This window comes from Haliotis asinina, chromosome 1, assembly GCF_037392515.1.
Source record: "Haliotis asinina isolate JCU_RB_2024 chromosome 1, JCU_Hal_asi_v2, whole genome shotgun sequence".
NCBI lineage: Eukaryota > Metazoa > Mollusca > Gastropoda > Lepetellida > Haliotidae > Haliotis > Haliotis asinina.
In genome coordinates, this window is record NC_090280.1 from 16,978,866 (window position 1) to 16,995,127 (window position 16,262).

The 16,262-nt window shown below is 38.0% G+C and overlaps 1 protein-coding gene across 1 annotated transcript; it reads left to right on the top strand.

The window, feature by feature from the left end:
* Window positions 1-1,135: 1,135 nt before the first annotated feature.
* LOC137298037 (glutamate receptor ionotropic, kainate glr-3-like) lies at window positions 1,136-15,794 on the top strand. Its single transcript, XM_067830115.1, has 10 exons — window positions 1,136-1,142; window positions 7,887-8,068; window positions 8,204-8,344; window positions 9,093-9,251; window positions 9,760-9,860; window positions 9,992-10,079; window positions 11,794-12,148; window positions 13,863-14,077; window positions 15,021-15,289; window positions 15,584-15,794. The coding sequence occupies exons 1-10, from the start codon at window positions 1,136-1,138 to the stop codon at window positions 15,792-15,794; spliced, it is 1,728 nt and encodes a 575-aa protein (XP_067686216.1).
* Window positions 15,795-16,262: the final 468 nt, after the last annotated feature.

Genomic DNA, 16,262 nt, shown 5'->3' on the forward strand with positions numbered 1-16,262 from the left:
CTGTCTTTGAACGAGAGTAAGCAATGCTCCGAATGGAATGTACTAACAATGTTTCACATGAAAATCAGACCTTATGATCCTAATCATTTCCTTTCAGCTCAAGGTTCACTAGGGGCTATTCAACATCTGTGTAACTAGGCATTATTCACAGTCCATTCGCTTCAACCTATCTCTTTTCTCTAATCACATGCACTTTCTCTTTTCTCTAATCACGTGCACTTTCTCTTTTCTCTAATCACGTGCACATTAATTTTACTTTGTGCTCTCTTTACACCATCACAGTTGCCTCAGCAAAATGAACTCCATGACCTTAGGGTAGTACGCATAACATGGATGTTTCCGTGCTTCTTTTGTTGACAGTTTTTTATGAAGAGGCCTGTGAGCCTACTTGAAAACGCTTCCGAATTGTCATAACAATAAGTGACAAAACTATATACATGTATATTCTAAAGAGTCCAACTGTGAGAGAATTTCTATAATAAAACACCTTCTCTTATTTCACCTCTTGGAATAAGAATTAAACCATTCATTTCTGGTATTGACCTGGAACAATATATCTCCATTTTTGTTTTTCCTTCTCGTCCTTGACATTGAGTAAGGTCACTTGCAAAAGATGGCCTTAGAGAGACAACACTTGAAAAATCCGAAATTTAATAATATTATAGAAGTTGTCATGATTGGCTAAGATCTTCTTGGGCATTACATTATAAAAATTGAAAAAGGGTTGCAAATTGTTGGACTAATCAACAACATACATTATCGGCTAAATACGGTTTTGAATTTTCTTTTTTCACAACAGCGTTGGTGTCAGTTTTAATGTTACGGGCCGAACATGTCTCATCACACAGATAAATGCAACTGGGCTCATGATAACACTCCTGGTCATAAGTCCACCTGCAGGAACATCAACCAAGTATATAATAAGTTCAGTGACAAGAAAACATGTTTTGAAAGCTATCAATACATACACATCACATGTTGACATGATTCCATAGACCCAAAAGGTGTATCTGCGCGGCAGTATTGAACATGATATGTGAACTGAATAGAAAATACGACAATGATATGTGAAATGAAGAGAATCTAGTTTCGTGAGAGCCCTGTAATGCTAGACACCGTATGTAGATCTAGCACGATGAAAGGTGAGCTGGTAAAATAAGAAGCGACTTAACACATTATTGACATTGCTGTTACACAGTGCGTCTACAAAGCATGCATATAGCTGTGGCTGATATAAACACATCCAGCGCCCGATTAGTTTGCGTTGCTGTCCATATTGTTTCCCTTGGCAGTGATGTGTTTGTTATGTCTTCTCTGATAGTCGTGCTGTCGGTAGTAAAGTAGTTATCTCATTCGTTACTGTGCGTTATCTACCCTCAGTTCTTGGAGATCTATAGCATGTTTTTATATAATGTATTAAGTCCAAATAATGATATCACTCTTTTTTCCAACTATGATAGTCTCCTTTGTTTTATTATGTTGACGATAGGTTAATGATATACTCATAATTGTTTATCAACGTCACATTTGTTCTCGTGACCATATGGCTGAATTCTTGCCAATGTGACGTTAAATATTAACTCATTAGTGTTATAACTTTAATTACGGTGATACTACATTTTCGTGAAAGACGCGATAAGAAAGTAAGTAGTGCGTACAACTGCTAGAACTGGACATGAAGAGGTTGTGTAAAACGTCATTTTCTGACATCTAATGAGTTGATGAATGTGATCTGTGACATTATTCGCGATTGATTATTCACCGTCGATAACAGGTCAATTCGAAGGCTCATACCAGCATGGAATAGGCGGATGGTAGACAGTGATAACCTATTGATTGATAATATGATATGTATTTACTACAAGAAGCATGCAAGTGCTGGTCAGTATGTCAACACACCCATAAATTACTGTTTATTGACGTGGACTGAAATTGAACACTGAAACGTCATTTGGAATTATGGATATATGGTCTCTTGCTAGGCACAGCTTGGTCATAGTGACTGTATATTCAGTAATAAACAAGTCTAATAAAAAGTGATTTGCGTGAAGATATTTCTGAAGGTTATACAATGAGTCAGAACAGCATGTTACGAAAGTCGTGTTTCTACATGTTTTTACGAACAAAATAAATAATCAAAATATGCAATTTTATCACGAATGTCGTACTGTACAAGGATGTATGATCTCTAGACGTGGTTTACCCAAATACCGGGAAATCCCGTTACATGCCTGGACCATGGTATCTCAATAAGCGTGTTGGAAATGAGATTCTAGCCTCCAGCCAAAGTACAATGATTTGTTGGTATAATATTTGTACTTTGTTGATGTGAATTTTGTAAAAGTAAAATCACACAAATCACTGTCATTCTATAAACGAATCTACATTAGGGTTGGCACTGAGAGTCTACACTTATCAGTGAAAATGATCCGAGTATTGATCTATAAACGCACTCGCGCTAAAGTGTTTACGGAAGTCATAAACTTCGACTCAAATTTAACCACCATTAGGTCCAATCTTGGTCATACCCAGAGACAAACTGAACACTCTCTGAAAGTATGACATGCACAATGATGAGACAGTCTATTCTGACTATCTTTGTTATTTTCATCATTGAAGACGGAATTTCACAAGGTAAGTTTTTTTCTTCTTTCAAAACTTCCTAAATTTAGGATAAAGTTTTAGAGTTAACATATACAGGAGTATCGAGACTTGTAAAATATTTTCTTACAATCTGCCACTGTTGAGTGACTAAACCTACCAGTTACCAACGTTTATTTTATTGATATAAAAGGTCGATCCGTCGTTAAATTACTTTAACCTTATAATTGGTCACACATTTCTGTCCTCCAAAATATCTTCACTAACTATCTCTTACATACTCTGGGGTGGTTTTCAAATGACCTTATTCACAATTGCCTCCAATTAGCTAGCTGTTTACGTGCGCCAGTTGACGTTATAAATGAAAATGTTTAAAATCATGGATCAAAACACTTGAAGCTTTTGGAAATTCCTAAAATGAAACCTTTTCATATGTGCAAAGCCTGCGTGTAACTAGCGTAAAACTAGCGTGAAAATCTAAAATATTTTAACTATGAATAACAATACAATGATATGAAAACGGGCCACAGATCGCCAACAACTGAAGGTAGATCACCATACAAGAGCTGTCTAGGACTTACGGTGCCTTTGCAGCCTGCAATGACCCTAGTTTGTCACCTCTTAAGCCGCTGGCGATTAAAGGAAACTGATATGTTAATCTACATAAAAAGACAAATACATAAACTACAACAAACTGACACTGTCAATCGAATGAACTGAAGCTCAGGCATTTTCACAATATTTACGTTGGAACAATGAGTGTAAGAACTGATATACCATGTTGTCAAAGTAATGTGAGCGTGTGAGTTGAAATTATAGTGAGTTAATATGTATCGTCACATCGGCAATCTTGCAGACATATCGTGACGAGAACAAGTAATAATGACATTGTAGAATGAATGAATATAAGAAACTAAAACCCTGTTGATGAAGAACAGTAAAACCACTAGTATATATCACAGATACCCATTTAAGACTACTAATTAAATCTAAAACAGTTTAACTACAGAGGGCAATACATTATAAAAATGGGCTGTAGATTGCCAACAACTGAAGGTAGATCAAGCCATACAGTAGAAAGACACTTCTTCTGCTATTAAAAACGTGGAACTTTTTAATTTACTTTGCATGTTTGTGGAATTACGTACCCTCTCAGGAGGACAATAATTTTACTGTACTTTAGTTTTTAAAAATGCTAGTATTAAACGAGAACTTATGATCCTTTATCCTCAACTTTCAATAAGTATTCATGAGTATATCTCGTATGGCCAATACGATATCGCCGCATGATGACCTCTTCAAATCTGGACTGACAAGACAAGTAGGTATAATTAATATACTGGGTAACCAACAGAAGACGATGTCGTATTGGCCAGTAGCAATATTATTATACAATTCAATAATTTCAATTAAAAGTGGATGTTTACAAGAAATATTTATAATAGCCTGAAGGCAAGAAAGAGAGTCTGAAAAGATTATATGCTGTTTATGTTTAGGTTGTCTTTGAATATGTTTAAGAGACGTTAATATGGCGTTAGCTTCAGCTGTGTAAATAGAGCTGTTATCCCGTAATCTAGAAAATATTGCTCTGGATCCAATGACAGTTGCGCAAGCTACTGCGCCACCGTCCTTTGACCCATCTGTAAATAAGGACTTGCTATTTTGTTAATTGATTGTATTCTTGTTTATATTCGAATTCATTAGTTTCTGATTTTTTAAAGATTGGTCAATGTTAGGTCCACTCGGGGCCTAACCAATTGCCACGGAGGAGAAGAAAGAAGACGTGAAGGGACTATATTATCAATGCTGGCAGCAGAAATAAGTGGTTTTATTCTGAAACCAAGAGGCAGAACAAGAGATTTTTTTATTGTATAAATCCTCATACAGATGATTGAAAACACACTAATATGCAGGGTTGGACTCACTGGAATATAGTTTTGTTACATACTGTAAAGCTAATTTTATACGTCGCTGCTCCAGAGATGCTCCATCAGCCTCGACATACAGGCTATAAACCGGTGAAGTTCGAAAAGAGCCAAGACAAAGTCTTAGACCTTGATGATGGACAGAATCTTAGAATTTTAAGTTGCTCTTGCAGGCTCCACCATAGACGATGGAGCCATAATCTAGTTTAGAACGCACGAGTGATCGATATTGATTAGAAGGGAAGATTGATCACCTCCAGATTTTGAATTTGAAACCACTTTCAACAAGTCAAGTGTTTTCAGATATTTAGTTTTAAGGGATTTAATATGCGGTAAAAACGTTAAGTGTGAATCAAAGATTAGACCCAAGAACTTAGCTTCCTTCACAACTTTAATTGGCGTGCCATTTAGAGATAGTTCAGGGTCTTTATGTGGTTTGTATTTACGACAAAAATGGATGCAAATAGGTTTCGACTTAGAAAATTTAAAGCCGTTTTCAAGACACCATTTATTAATCTTGTTTAAGCTCAACTGCATTTGCCGTTCAGTAGTATGCATATTTTCACCACGACAAGAAATATTAAAATCATCAACAAATAAAGATCAATTGAATCGTTCAAAACTTTTGATAAACTGATGATCTTTGTACTGAAAGGTGTGACAGACAAAATACTGCATTGTGGAACACCCTGATCCTGACTGTAATGATCAGACAGGGTAGAACCCACTCGGACTTGAGATTGTCTGTCATTCAAAAAAAAATGGCTATAAATTGAGGCAAACGACCTGGCAAGCCGAAGTCATGTAAGTCTCTTAAAATGCCATATTTCTACGTAGTGTCATATGCCTTTTCAAGATAAAAAAAAAGATACACACAGTGTTTTTGACAAATGATTTCAAACGCACAAAATGATAAAATGATCGACAGTACTTCTGTTTTTACAGAAACCACATTGTACATATGTTATAAGGTTATTTGTTTCCAAGTACCAAACAAGTCGATTATTTATCATGCGTTCCATGGTTTTGCAAACACAGCAAGTTAGTGAAATGGGCCGATAATTGGAAAAATCGGTATGATCACGTCCAGGTTTAGGAATTGGAACAATCATTGCATGAAGAAGGAAATTCTCCCGAGGTCCAAATATTATCAAATATATTTAAAAAGGTCCCTGAAAAAGATTCCGGTAAGTGCTTCAGACGTTGATATTGTATGTTATCAGCTCCTGTAGCAGTGTCGTGAGCTGGTCAAGAGCAGTACCTTACCCACTATCTGAACTATAAATTAATAGCCTTCTTTTCATGCTGGTTTTGGTATTTTTGGAATTCAGGTACACAATTAGATGAGGAAGAATGTTTGGCCAACGTCTCGACAGAAACTGGCTTCCGTCTTTAAGATGGTGGATGTCACATTTGGATCCCTTACCCATAATTTTCTGGATCATATTCCACACCGTTGGTTTCGGAGTACGTGAATTAAGTTTGGAGACATAATTTCGCCAAGATTTGCGTTTGCTTTGCTTGAAAGTACGTCTTGCTTTAGCATTTAAGATTTTAAATTTGTCTAAATAGTGGACCAAAGGATGGCGACGAAAATAATGTTCAGCTTTCTTCCGTGCCTTCATAACCTGTTTGCAGTCATTGTTAAACCATGGTTTTTGGATGTGAGGAACTGCAGAGGACGTTTGAATACATTCGAGAGTTATGCTCTTTAGTTCATCTGAAGAAACATTTTATGGCATCAGGAATATCAAGAAAAAGTTCAGGCTTGAGTTTAGCAGCACAAATAGCTTCAAATAAAGACCAGTTAGCATTTTTAATATTCCATCTTGACGAAGGAGGGACATCAGATGGTTTACGGAATTTAAGGTTGTTGGGAAGTGGTCACTTCCACAGAGGTCGTCGTGGACAGACCATTCGAATTCATTCAGTAGGTTAGATTCAGTAATAGAAAAGTCGAGAGCTGAATATGTTCCTGTGCCAGGATGTAAATATGTCTGTGAACCATCATTATAAATGCATAAATCATTATTCGAGATGAAATCCTTCAGTAATTTACCTTTAGTGTTAGTATTAGTACCACCCCAGAGTGGGTTGTGCCCATTTAAATCCCCCATGATTAAACAAGGTTTAGGTAATTGGTCATGAAAAGCTTGAAGATCGGATAGTTGAAAAGATTATGTTGGCGGTATGTATAAAGTGCACAAAGTAAAAGCATCCTGTAATGTAGGTCGTATTGCAATGACTTGGAGATTTGTTTTAAGGGGTACTGTGCTATGAATAACATTGATTTTCACCAGGATAGATAAGGTCATGGGATGGCGACGGAAATAATGGAAGTAACAAAACCGAGTTTTCAAGTTTTTACTTTACATTATGTAACACTCGGGGCTTGGCGTGACCAGCCGATTGGTTGAACCGGGCCCATTCAACCACTCGTCTAGGTGAAGTAAGGGTCGAAGGGGTGTGTTGAGCAAAGGGAATGCGGTTACAGGCTGCCAGTGCCATCAACCCCTAGAGTCCGGTCCTCCACCGACACAGGGCCGCAACCTACGACAAACGGGTTGGTGGACCAAATATGTCCCCGGGTCCAAAACGGGGGTGTTGGCGAGCTCTTGGCGTTACCCAGCACCCACCACGAGGCGGTGGCTCGCCACGGGTGCCTGAAAGTAGAGTCACAACGACAATATTTTAATCATATCGTGACTAAAACATTTCATTTATTCACGATAGATAACATCACAATAATTATAACATCTGTAGACAAAGTTCAATACAATAACAAAACAATCACAGATATAGACCTAACACTAGCATAAAACTTTAAAATGACACCTCTGTTATGGACAACACAGTATATAAACAGGCCTCACAACATACATTGACAAATATATAGATATATGTTTGTGCACAAGAACGTTTCTAATCATAAAGTGTTGATTGTTTTTTGCTCATTTTCTGAAAATCAGCATGCATCAAACATCAACTGCTGAATTCTCTCATTTTCTCAGGTCCTTCAACAATTATGCCTCAGGGGAAAGGAGAACTCTTTCAACATTTGTTACAACGACTTCAGTGGAAAAGAATTGCTGTTATAGTTCATGGACAAAACGGTAATTGCTTCGCCTTGTAAACATCTGGTGTTCCACTTCACTACCTTTCTGTTCACACCAACGCACATGACTGACGCACTTGGAATGCGAATGATCCACCACAAAAAACACAACAAAACATGAAACTAAATTGAAAGAGGCTTTACATTTGGTTCGTGTTTTAGTGACAGTCCTTAGTTGGACTATTGACACATATATTGGCAACGTATTCTCGCCACAGGTATATTGTCTATGATTTTATTTGCAGAGAATGACTGCTCAGTATCTACCCTGGCTCAGTCATTCACAAACAGTCCCCAACTTCTTGTGTTTGACCTCAGTGTCGTGGACACAAACAGAACTTTACAGACAATCCACGAGGCTCTTTTCCCTGACATACACGTGGTTGCTTCTATGCGTCAAGGCCATATGAACGAGCTGATGAAGACGGTTAGTATTTACCCTTTCTGCTGACGTCAGAACTACGTGAATGCACTTTTTTCTTACAGAAAATGTACATGAACTTCATTTATCCAAACCTACAGACGTCGTGTTATCGAAAACATAATGACTGTCATCATTCAGGTTGATAGCTTTGATGCAGAGACGAAGGGATTGACAGATTTTCGACATCATTCGAAGTGGCTGCTTCTTGCCGACGGAATCAAAATCGAGGAGCTACAGAAACTGGACTTGGAAAATGTGGTTTTACTTCGTCACCTTAAGGTGTGTATGTAAACAGGAAATAATATTTTTGACAATTTTCAGTTGAATAGTTTCGGGAAGTGTTACTTCCACTATGTTGACAGAATAGCTGAAGTCATCGCCCTGCTAGCTGATCGAACGAACTTTGCGGTGTTTGTTGTAGTAGAAGACGCTGCTTTGAATGGTGGTTACGCTTGGTCCACTGTCCGGAATGTTCTCAAATGGGTTTACTTATTATGTCACCGTTTTCCTGAGTGCTGGTAGTTAAGGTCTCATTGATCCCGGGGCGTCTTTGAAGTCTCGCCGTATATTAATATCCAGGGAGGTACGCAGTGCCATACCTAAATGTACCTGACACTAAATAAGGTCACATCTGTACCTGCAGAAATAATGTTTTCAACTGGTGATACGCATCTTAAATGGAGCATGTGAACATTGACAATGTTGGACTTTGTACATGCAAACTGTACCAAACAGATATCGTCATGGAGATCAGAAATTTTCATTCACTTCTCAATGCTCATACTTGCTACAGAGGTACATACAAACATTACTACTGAACTGCTGTAATTACAAAATCTTTGAGTGTAGATACGTTCATGATAAGTGAGTAAATATTTAACGTCACATCGGCAATATCTCAGCCATATCGTGACGAAAACAAGTTATATACGAAGCATGAAAAGAATTTGAGGATAAAACCTGTCAAGATACGTTCATATTTTACAAGTTATACTTGCACTTGTTTTCCACAATTTTTTTGTCCTAGTGTTGGATATTTAACTCTCTCACCTTAAGACGTCATCCAACTAAAACGGAGCTAGTGCCAGTGGCCGACTGTACTTCAAGAACCACCATGGAATGCTATTTTCCTAACGTTGCCTATGGTTACAACAACCGACATCTACTGGTGACCGTACTTGCTGAGGTAACATTGTAAATGGGTTTTGTATACTCACAGATGTTTTTATGAAAGGACCTCCATTCAGCATAATTTTCCACCAACACCACTCCATTCAGCATAATATTCCACCAACACCACTCCATTCAGCATAATATTCCACCAACACCACTCCATTCAGCATAATATTCCACCAACACCACTCCATTCAGCACCTTTCCATAGAGAAAGAGGTAGGTGCACCGCAAAGTCGTATTATGGTGTTCTTAATTTATTACATGTATCAGCAATTATCACAGTGAACTCAATGAAAGTATATTATGCATTGTTATTCAGATGAAGATGGAGGTCTATTGACCTTCTCTGTTTTAGGCATTATATCATAATAATTATTGGATTTTGAAAACGATAACATTGCGGTGCTGATAGTTATATTAACACAAAATATTCCCACCGCAAAGCTTATTGTAGAGAGTTCTTGTTTACATCAGACAATATGTACACATTTTGGGCTGCGCAGTTTTAATTCTTACAGTCAACGATCTACACCATGAAGTCCCTCAACAATGGAACGATACATTACAGAGGATATGCAATAGATATCTTGGATACAATCGCCAATATTCTTAATTTCAGGTGAGAAACAGTTATACACATTACAGTCTGCCAAAGGTTTCATTCATAATTAACTCACTGTAGTAAGTCGCGAGTGCATTTCGGATATGCTCATATACATGTACTGTATTCTGAAACATTCCTTCCTTTAGTTACAGCATCACTGAACCACAGGATCAGTCGTATGGACTTCCTGTCAACAACACGTATGATGGAACTGTAGGGCAGCTGAACAGAACGGTAACTGGGACCTACATAGAGGATCCTAAACGACCATCCATGTAATACCAATTTTATTACCGAGTTCATGATTTGGTATCAAACGAGCAAGGCGAGTTTGATAACAAATCTTTCACAAGTTTAATAAAAACTGGTATTTCAAGGCAGCAGGTGCCTCGTTACTTTAATACTGTCCAACATAATTGGATACAAACTGCCTACAGTGTCATGACCATCTGCTTTCTGCTGGGCATGCAAGGTGTAATATCACTCCGGTAGAGGCATTAACCTTGTGGCGTCTAGACTAACTATTGTGACGTCATATGTCTAGATAATCAAACTAGTGTAATATTGCCGTAACAATATTGCACTCCAGTATCTTCCAAGGGCGAGTAATAAAGTATATAATATACCATTTGGTAACATTGCCTGAACTTAGATTAGAAAGTGATCTAATGGTTGTAATTTCCTCAATAACATGATATGGTTTTAGTGACATTTTTGACATAGGTAAATCTACATGCTCATAATGTGTCAGGGCACAGTAGTTGCGTAAAACCAATTCCCCATCTGAAGCATTAATTCGCTAAGAAAACCGATTACCAATTTAAGTGAACAGTATTTATTAATCAATCCATTACAACTAAACACATATACTCATATGTAATCGAAGCTTTTAAAACCGTCTGTAAACATCATGAAGATATCGGCTGAAACACTGGTGGTGGATGTAACGGAAGAACGAAAAGGATTTCTTGCTTCATTCTAAACTGAAACACTAAAATCTTTCATTCTGTCATGACCAGAATATTAATGCAATATCAGTATATACCCTGTGTCGAAAGGTATCAGATAACTGGACGCCATGCTACAGTAACGTATCGTTCTTTTTCGGTCAGTATCTATATTTAAACGGTGAAGAAGAAGGATAAAGGTTCAAGAGATGTTATACTTATTCACTGAACTTGATCACAGAGAACGGCGAATAGAGAAACCCCACTTATATTACATATTATCCCAACATTTAAACCATTATTGAGCGACAATATTTATCTTATTTCTCAAAATGGATTATGTTAAAGTACGGCGAGTCTCTTTGTTTTATGCGTAGATGTCTCTCATGCAAGAAACAATAAGTATTTCTACAATATGGTATGAAATCGGTTTTGAATGGTCTATCAAACTGAATAGCATTTGTCGGAAATAGTTGAGTCTATTATATACACTCCTCTTGATACTGGCATAAGAGAGATATAAAAAAAGGGTATCAAAAGTTGAAGCAGATAGAGCTAGTGACAAGGTCTTTCCTACATTTACAAAATTGACAAGTTGGTAAAGATCGTGTGTGTACACGATGCCATTTAGAGAATGGGCAAATGCAGCATATGCCAACTTCCGGAAGTCGCGGTGGTTGAGCGGGCTAGGCGGCTGACTTTGGGTGCTGGCGATTAGGTGCCTGACTCTGAGGGTGCGGGTTCGAATCCCGAATGCGACTCAACCAAAGTACTAAAATTTATACTTTACTAAGAAAGTATGACATATGTTGCATTTGTAAAGATCAACTCTAGAAACTCGAAATTTTGTAAATCATTGAATTCATTCTTGTGTATAGTTTTCTGATTTCCCAACAATTTAAAACTTAATATTTATACTGACTGTACTCTGAGATGTATCTAAGTGAGGAAGAAAGAAAGGTTGTACATTACACTGACTAATTGTGTTTGTATTTTCGCAGGAGGTGGACCTTGCTGCTTGTGATTTAACAATAGAGGAAGGCCGTTCTCAGTTCATAGACTACATATATCCGCCAATCAGCACGGAATATTTTGATGTTTTGTATAAAAGACATGACAAACAACAAAGTAACTCCCTTTATCTCTTAGCTCTTCCACTCAGACCCGACGTGTACCTCGTTCTGTTTCTAATTGCCGGATTTTGCTCACTGCTGTTTGCCTTATTCCAAAGTATGGATGTCTCAGTGCTCAAAACATCAGCAGAGTCTGAAGGTGTCAGTCAATGTTTTCTTAGGAAAGTCAAACAGAACTTGCTTCATGCATGCTGGGTTGTGACTGGATCCTTGTTTAAGCAGGGTATGTATAAACTAGAGTTCATTATGAATGACAGGCGCCGTGTTAGGTCTGTGTATTGGCAAATAAATTGTATTGCAATTGCATTACACACACACACACACACACACACACACACACACACACACACACACACACACATGCACAAGAGTTAAGCGCCACTATTTTCATAGTGTCTTGATTTCACCACTGAAGATCAGAAATACAAACTGTGAATGTTTATGACTGAATCAGCTTTCCATAGATTCTTGAACCTAAGATTGTGAAGATATGACTAGGGAAACGTTCCGCCCGTGGAACTCCATTTCCCTACCTTCTGAATCTTGAAAATTTCACACAATTAGTTTCACCGGTCTGTTGTGAGATTCTTATATCACTTTAGAGTTAGATAATCAGTGAGGAGAGGTGAGGAGAAAGTTACTTACCGCTGAGAGATGGCAGGTGATAGGCATGAAAAATGCTGGCATGTCATGCAGGACCATTGCAAGGTAAATGGGTCGTCATCACAGCGTCATCACAGCGTCATCACCCGTGTAGTTGCCAAACATAATCAAACCAATGATGTGTCAACGACAGGCATAGGTGTGGTAGGCCGAGAAAGACCTCTGGCAGGCAGGAAAGACGTCTTCTCAGGTTAGTCAGACGAAATCCCTTTGCCACATCGACAGATTTACGAATGCAGTTGCCATGAGAGACCCTCGACGACGACCGTAATGCGTCACATCAGAATGGCTGGTTATGCTGACAGAAGACCAGTAAAACGTCCTCAACTGGCTGAGATTATGGTCTGGTGTCGTGGCCGCACGCTTTGGAACATGGCAGACTAGTTTTATAAACACTCAAATCCTGGTCGCTGATGAATTTGCATTACGCTTAGATTGATTTTGAACACAAGATAAGCATGCCTTGAGACAACATTTGCATGACTTAAAGTTTACAAAATCGCCTTAAAACAGTCATAGATCTCGTTGTGATAGTTACCACTGAGAATCCAAAGCAGCAGATCACAAATATAGTGGGTGGCACTTAACTTTTGTCCATGTGTACATTGCAATTCAAGTGCCAGCGATGTGACGTAACCTTATTAATACATTATAAGTCCCTTAATATATACTTTATGGTTCTGATAACAGCAGTCTAAAAAACGGTTGCATAGTCAGGGATTCTATTATATTTTTCTATAGTATTATAATATGCCGTTTTGTCATTGGATAAATAAGAAACACATCTGTTGTTAATGAAAGAGTAGTATACGTAATAGCGGCACAGGACCAGGTCAAACAATGAATGAAAGTCTGTGTAGATTTTCATTTAACCATAAAAAGAATCGCAACAAGGTCAGTTGTTGTTTACCATGTATACCGGTTTGCAGTAAAAATAATGCAATACATACCTTTTGAAAAGCGTATTTCGATATACAAGCCGTTTAAAATGACTACCTTGACGTTACAAATATATAGAACCCTGGCCACACGTATATGTTTGAAAATGGAAAAAAATCTAATAAATTTTATACTATATACTTACATAGCTCGATCAGCTTGACATACACTCATGCTGCTGATGTTTTGTGATATTAAATGCTATGAACTTTATCCATTGTGGGGTAATCAGTTAAAGCTCAACTGTTTTGACAGCACTCAACTGTTCGGGTGTAGAATACCACCAGACAAAACTGGTAATCAATCTTTAGTCCAATTCCTCAATGTATTTTCAGGCTCTAGTAAATATCCCAGTAACCTACCAGGGAAGGTGTTGATGACGTCGCTGTGGATGTTGCTGGTGGTGATAACTACAGTCTACTGCGCCAACCTCGTCGCTGCTCTGTCTGCACAGAAGGATGTTAAGCTGTTTTCTGACCTAGAAGGTCTTTTGGGAAGTGATTATGCTGTGGGCATGCGGCAATCGGGTATCACCAGTCATATACTGAAGGTATTTTGCTTGCATTATTCTATTTTTTTATTCTTACTTGGTGTATTAAATTGTTTTAATGTATCAACACCCTTCAGCATAACTTCCGTAACCTTCATGATCCAATCCTTCAGCTGTTGATGTGGACAAATGTAATCATCTATTAAACCGATGAATTATCATCAATTACTATTGGCCATACATAACCTCTCAGGGGGACAATAATTTCCCAATACTTTAATTTGGACTTTTTGCCTCAGCATCTGTGTAACATATATTCTTGTAGTGAGTGAGTGAGTGAGTTAAAATTTAACGTCACATCGGCAATATTGCAGCCATATCGTGACGGGAACATTCTTGAAAAAAGGAATTTATGTATATGGTAAAAACCGGTTGACAAAGGACAGTAAAACAACTAGAATATCACAATAAGAAATAAAACTAGCGTGAAAAGTTAAAACTAATATCACTATTCCAACAATACAATATACACACAGGGTACAGATTACGAACAACTGAAGGTAGATCGCCATACTAGAGGCCATGGGGACTTACAGTACTTCTGCTACCTGCATGGTCCCTAGCTGGACTTACACCATCCCCTCAGCTGCTGGCGACTGTATGCAAGATTAGCCACAAATTAAAATGGCAGAAATACTATGGCTAAACAAAATGGAAGATTAAATATGACTTCCAATGTTTTGGGACTTAGATACCCTGTCATCAGGACAATAATGTTACGGTACTTGAACCTCTCTTGAGGATACCGCCACTAACAATCTAAGTGATTAATTCAAACTTCCAATCATAAAATATTCATTTATTTACACATATTCTTGTAATCACCCTGGCACTCACTCTGTAATCACACAGAAAGGATATATTGTTGGTGTATATTTGTCCACTTTAGGAAATACATGTTGTGCATCTCCAGCTAATACTGTCACTGTTCCTTTTTGAGCAGAGAAGTGCCCCATCAAGTCTGTATGGAAAGCTATGGTCAAAGGTAAAAGTCAACGATCCAGCATCGTTCTTTGAATCTTCGAGCTCGCTGGCAAATCATCTAAGACGAGTGGAACATGAGAAATATGCCTTTTTGCATTACGCATCAGAATTAGAGAAGCGGATGGCTGATAACTGCCAGTTGGAGGTTCTGGGAGAGAGATTATTGTTTATTCATCAAGCATTTGGATTGCCCAAAGGCTCCCCTCTAAAGGCTGACATAGAGAAGATGTGAGTTATCCTATACCCCTTAATAAACATTAATAAACAAACTGCTTTTTCAACATCAATAAAAAGTTTAGATATAAATTTTGAGTGAATGATATATATATAATAAGTAAGTTGTACTCATTCTGAAGCACCTTGCACTTCTGCTATGTCTGAAAATCACCATGGTGCTATACGTGGTTTGTACATTATGGAATAGGACTTAGATACATTGTGCACAAAGTAATGGCAATAGTTCTATTTTTTCTCGGCTTCAAGCTGCAACGCTTTTATAGAGGTATGTTTGTCTTCTCTCAGGATGTCTCAGATGAATGTGATTGGGCTGTTGGATCGACTGTGGGAAAAGTGGAACGTCAAGAGAAACCTGACGCATTGTCCACCAAAGAGAAAATTGAAGTCAGTCACAGTGAACCAGATCGGAGGTGGCTTTATCGTCGTGTGTGCTGGGACTGCACTTAGCGTCATTGTGCTGTGTCTTGAAAAACTAGCACACTCGGTAACAAGATGAAGAATGATGGCAATTTTATGTATATACAAATTCACTACAAGACTATTACTGAGTCAGTAACGCAACGTGTTAATAACTTTGACTATTACTAGCAATACCTTCAGAGGGACTGAAGTTGCGTAGCATGATTGTCCTCCCTCAGAGCAAGTCTCATTTCATTCAAAGATTCTTTTCATCTGCGTGTTTTAGGAAGGACAGGTCTTTAAGGATGATCAGCTTATTTATTGCACAATAGCCAGATGCTTTTCAAGCATGAGGTGGTGAATGAGCAGGAATGCCTCTCTGACAGTACGTGTTTCTGATCGTAGAAGATCTGTTATTTAATTCAAATGTTTGGATAAATATGAACGATTCGGATGATGACAACCCATTACTGATCACGTTATCTCAACTTTCTCACTCTACTTCACAAATAGCGATCATCAGCCGACAGTGTACTTTTAACTGTGTCTTTAACCCTCTTTATGA

What these genes read in the sequence shown, in the direction of transcription:
- LOC137298037 (XM_067830115.1), top strand. An exon ending in TTTTACTTCGTCACCTTAAG is followed by an intron (nt 8,345 to 9,092) that starts GTGTGTATGTAA and finishes TTTTTGTCCTAG; the next exon opens with TGTTGGATATTTAACTCTCT. An exon ending in AAGGCTGACATAGAGAAGAT is followed by an intron (nt 15,290 to 15,583) that starts GTGAGTTATCCT and finishes GTCTTCTCTCAG; the next exon opens with GATGTCTCAGATGAATGTGA.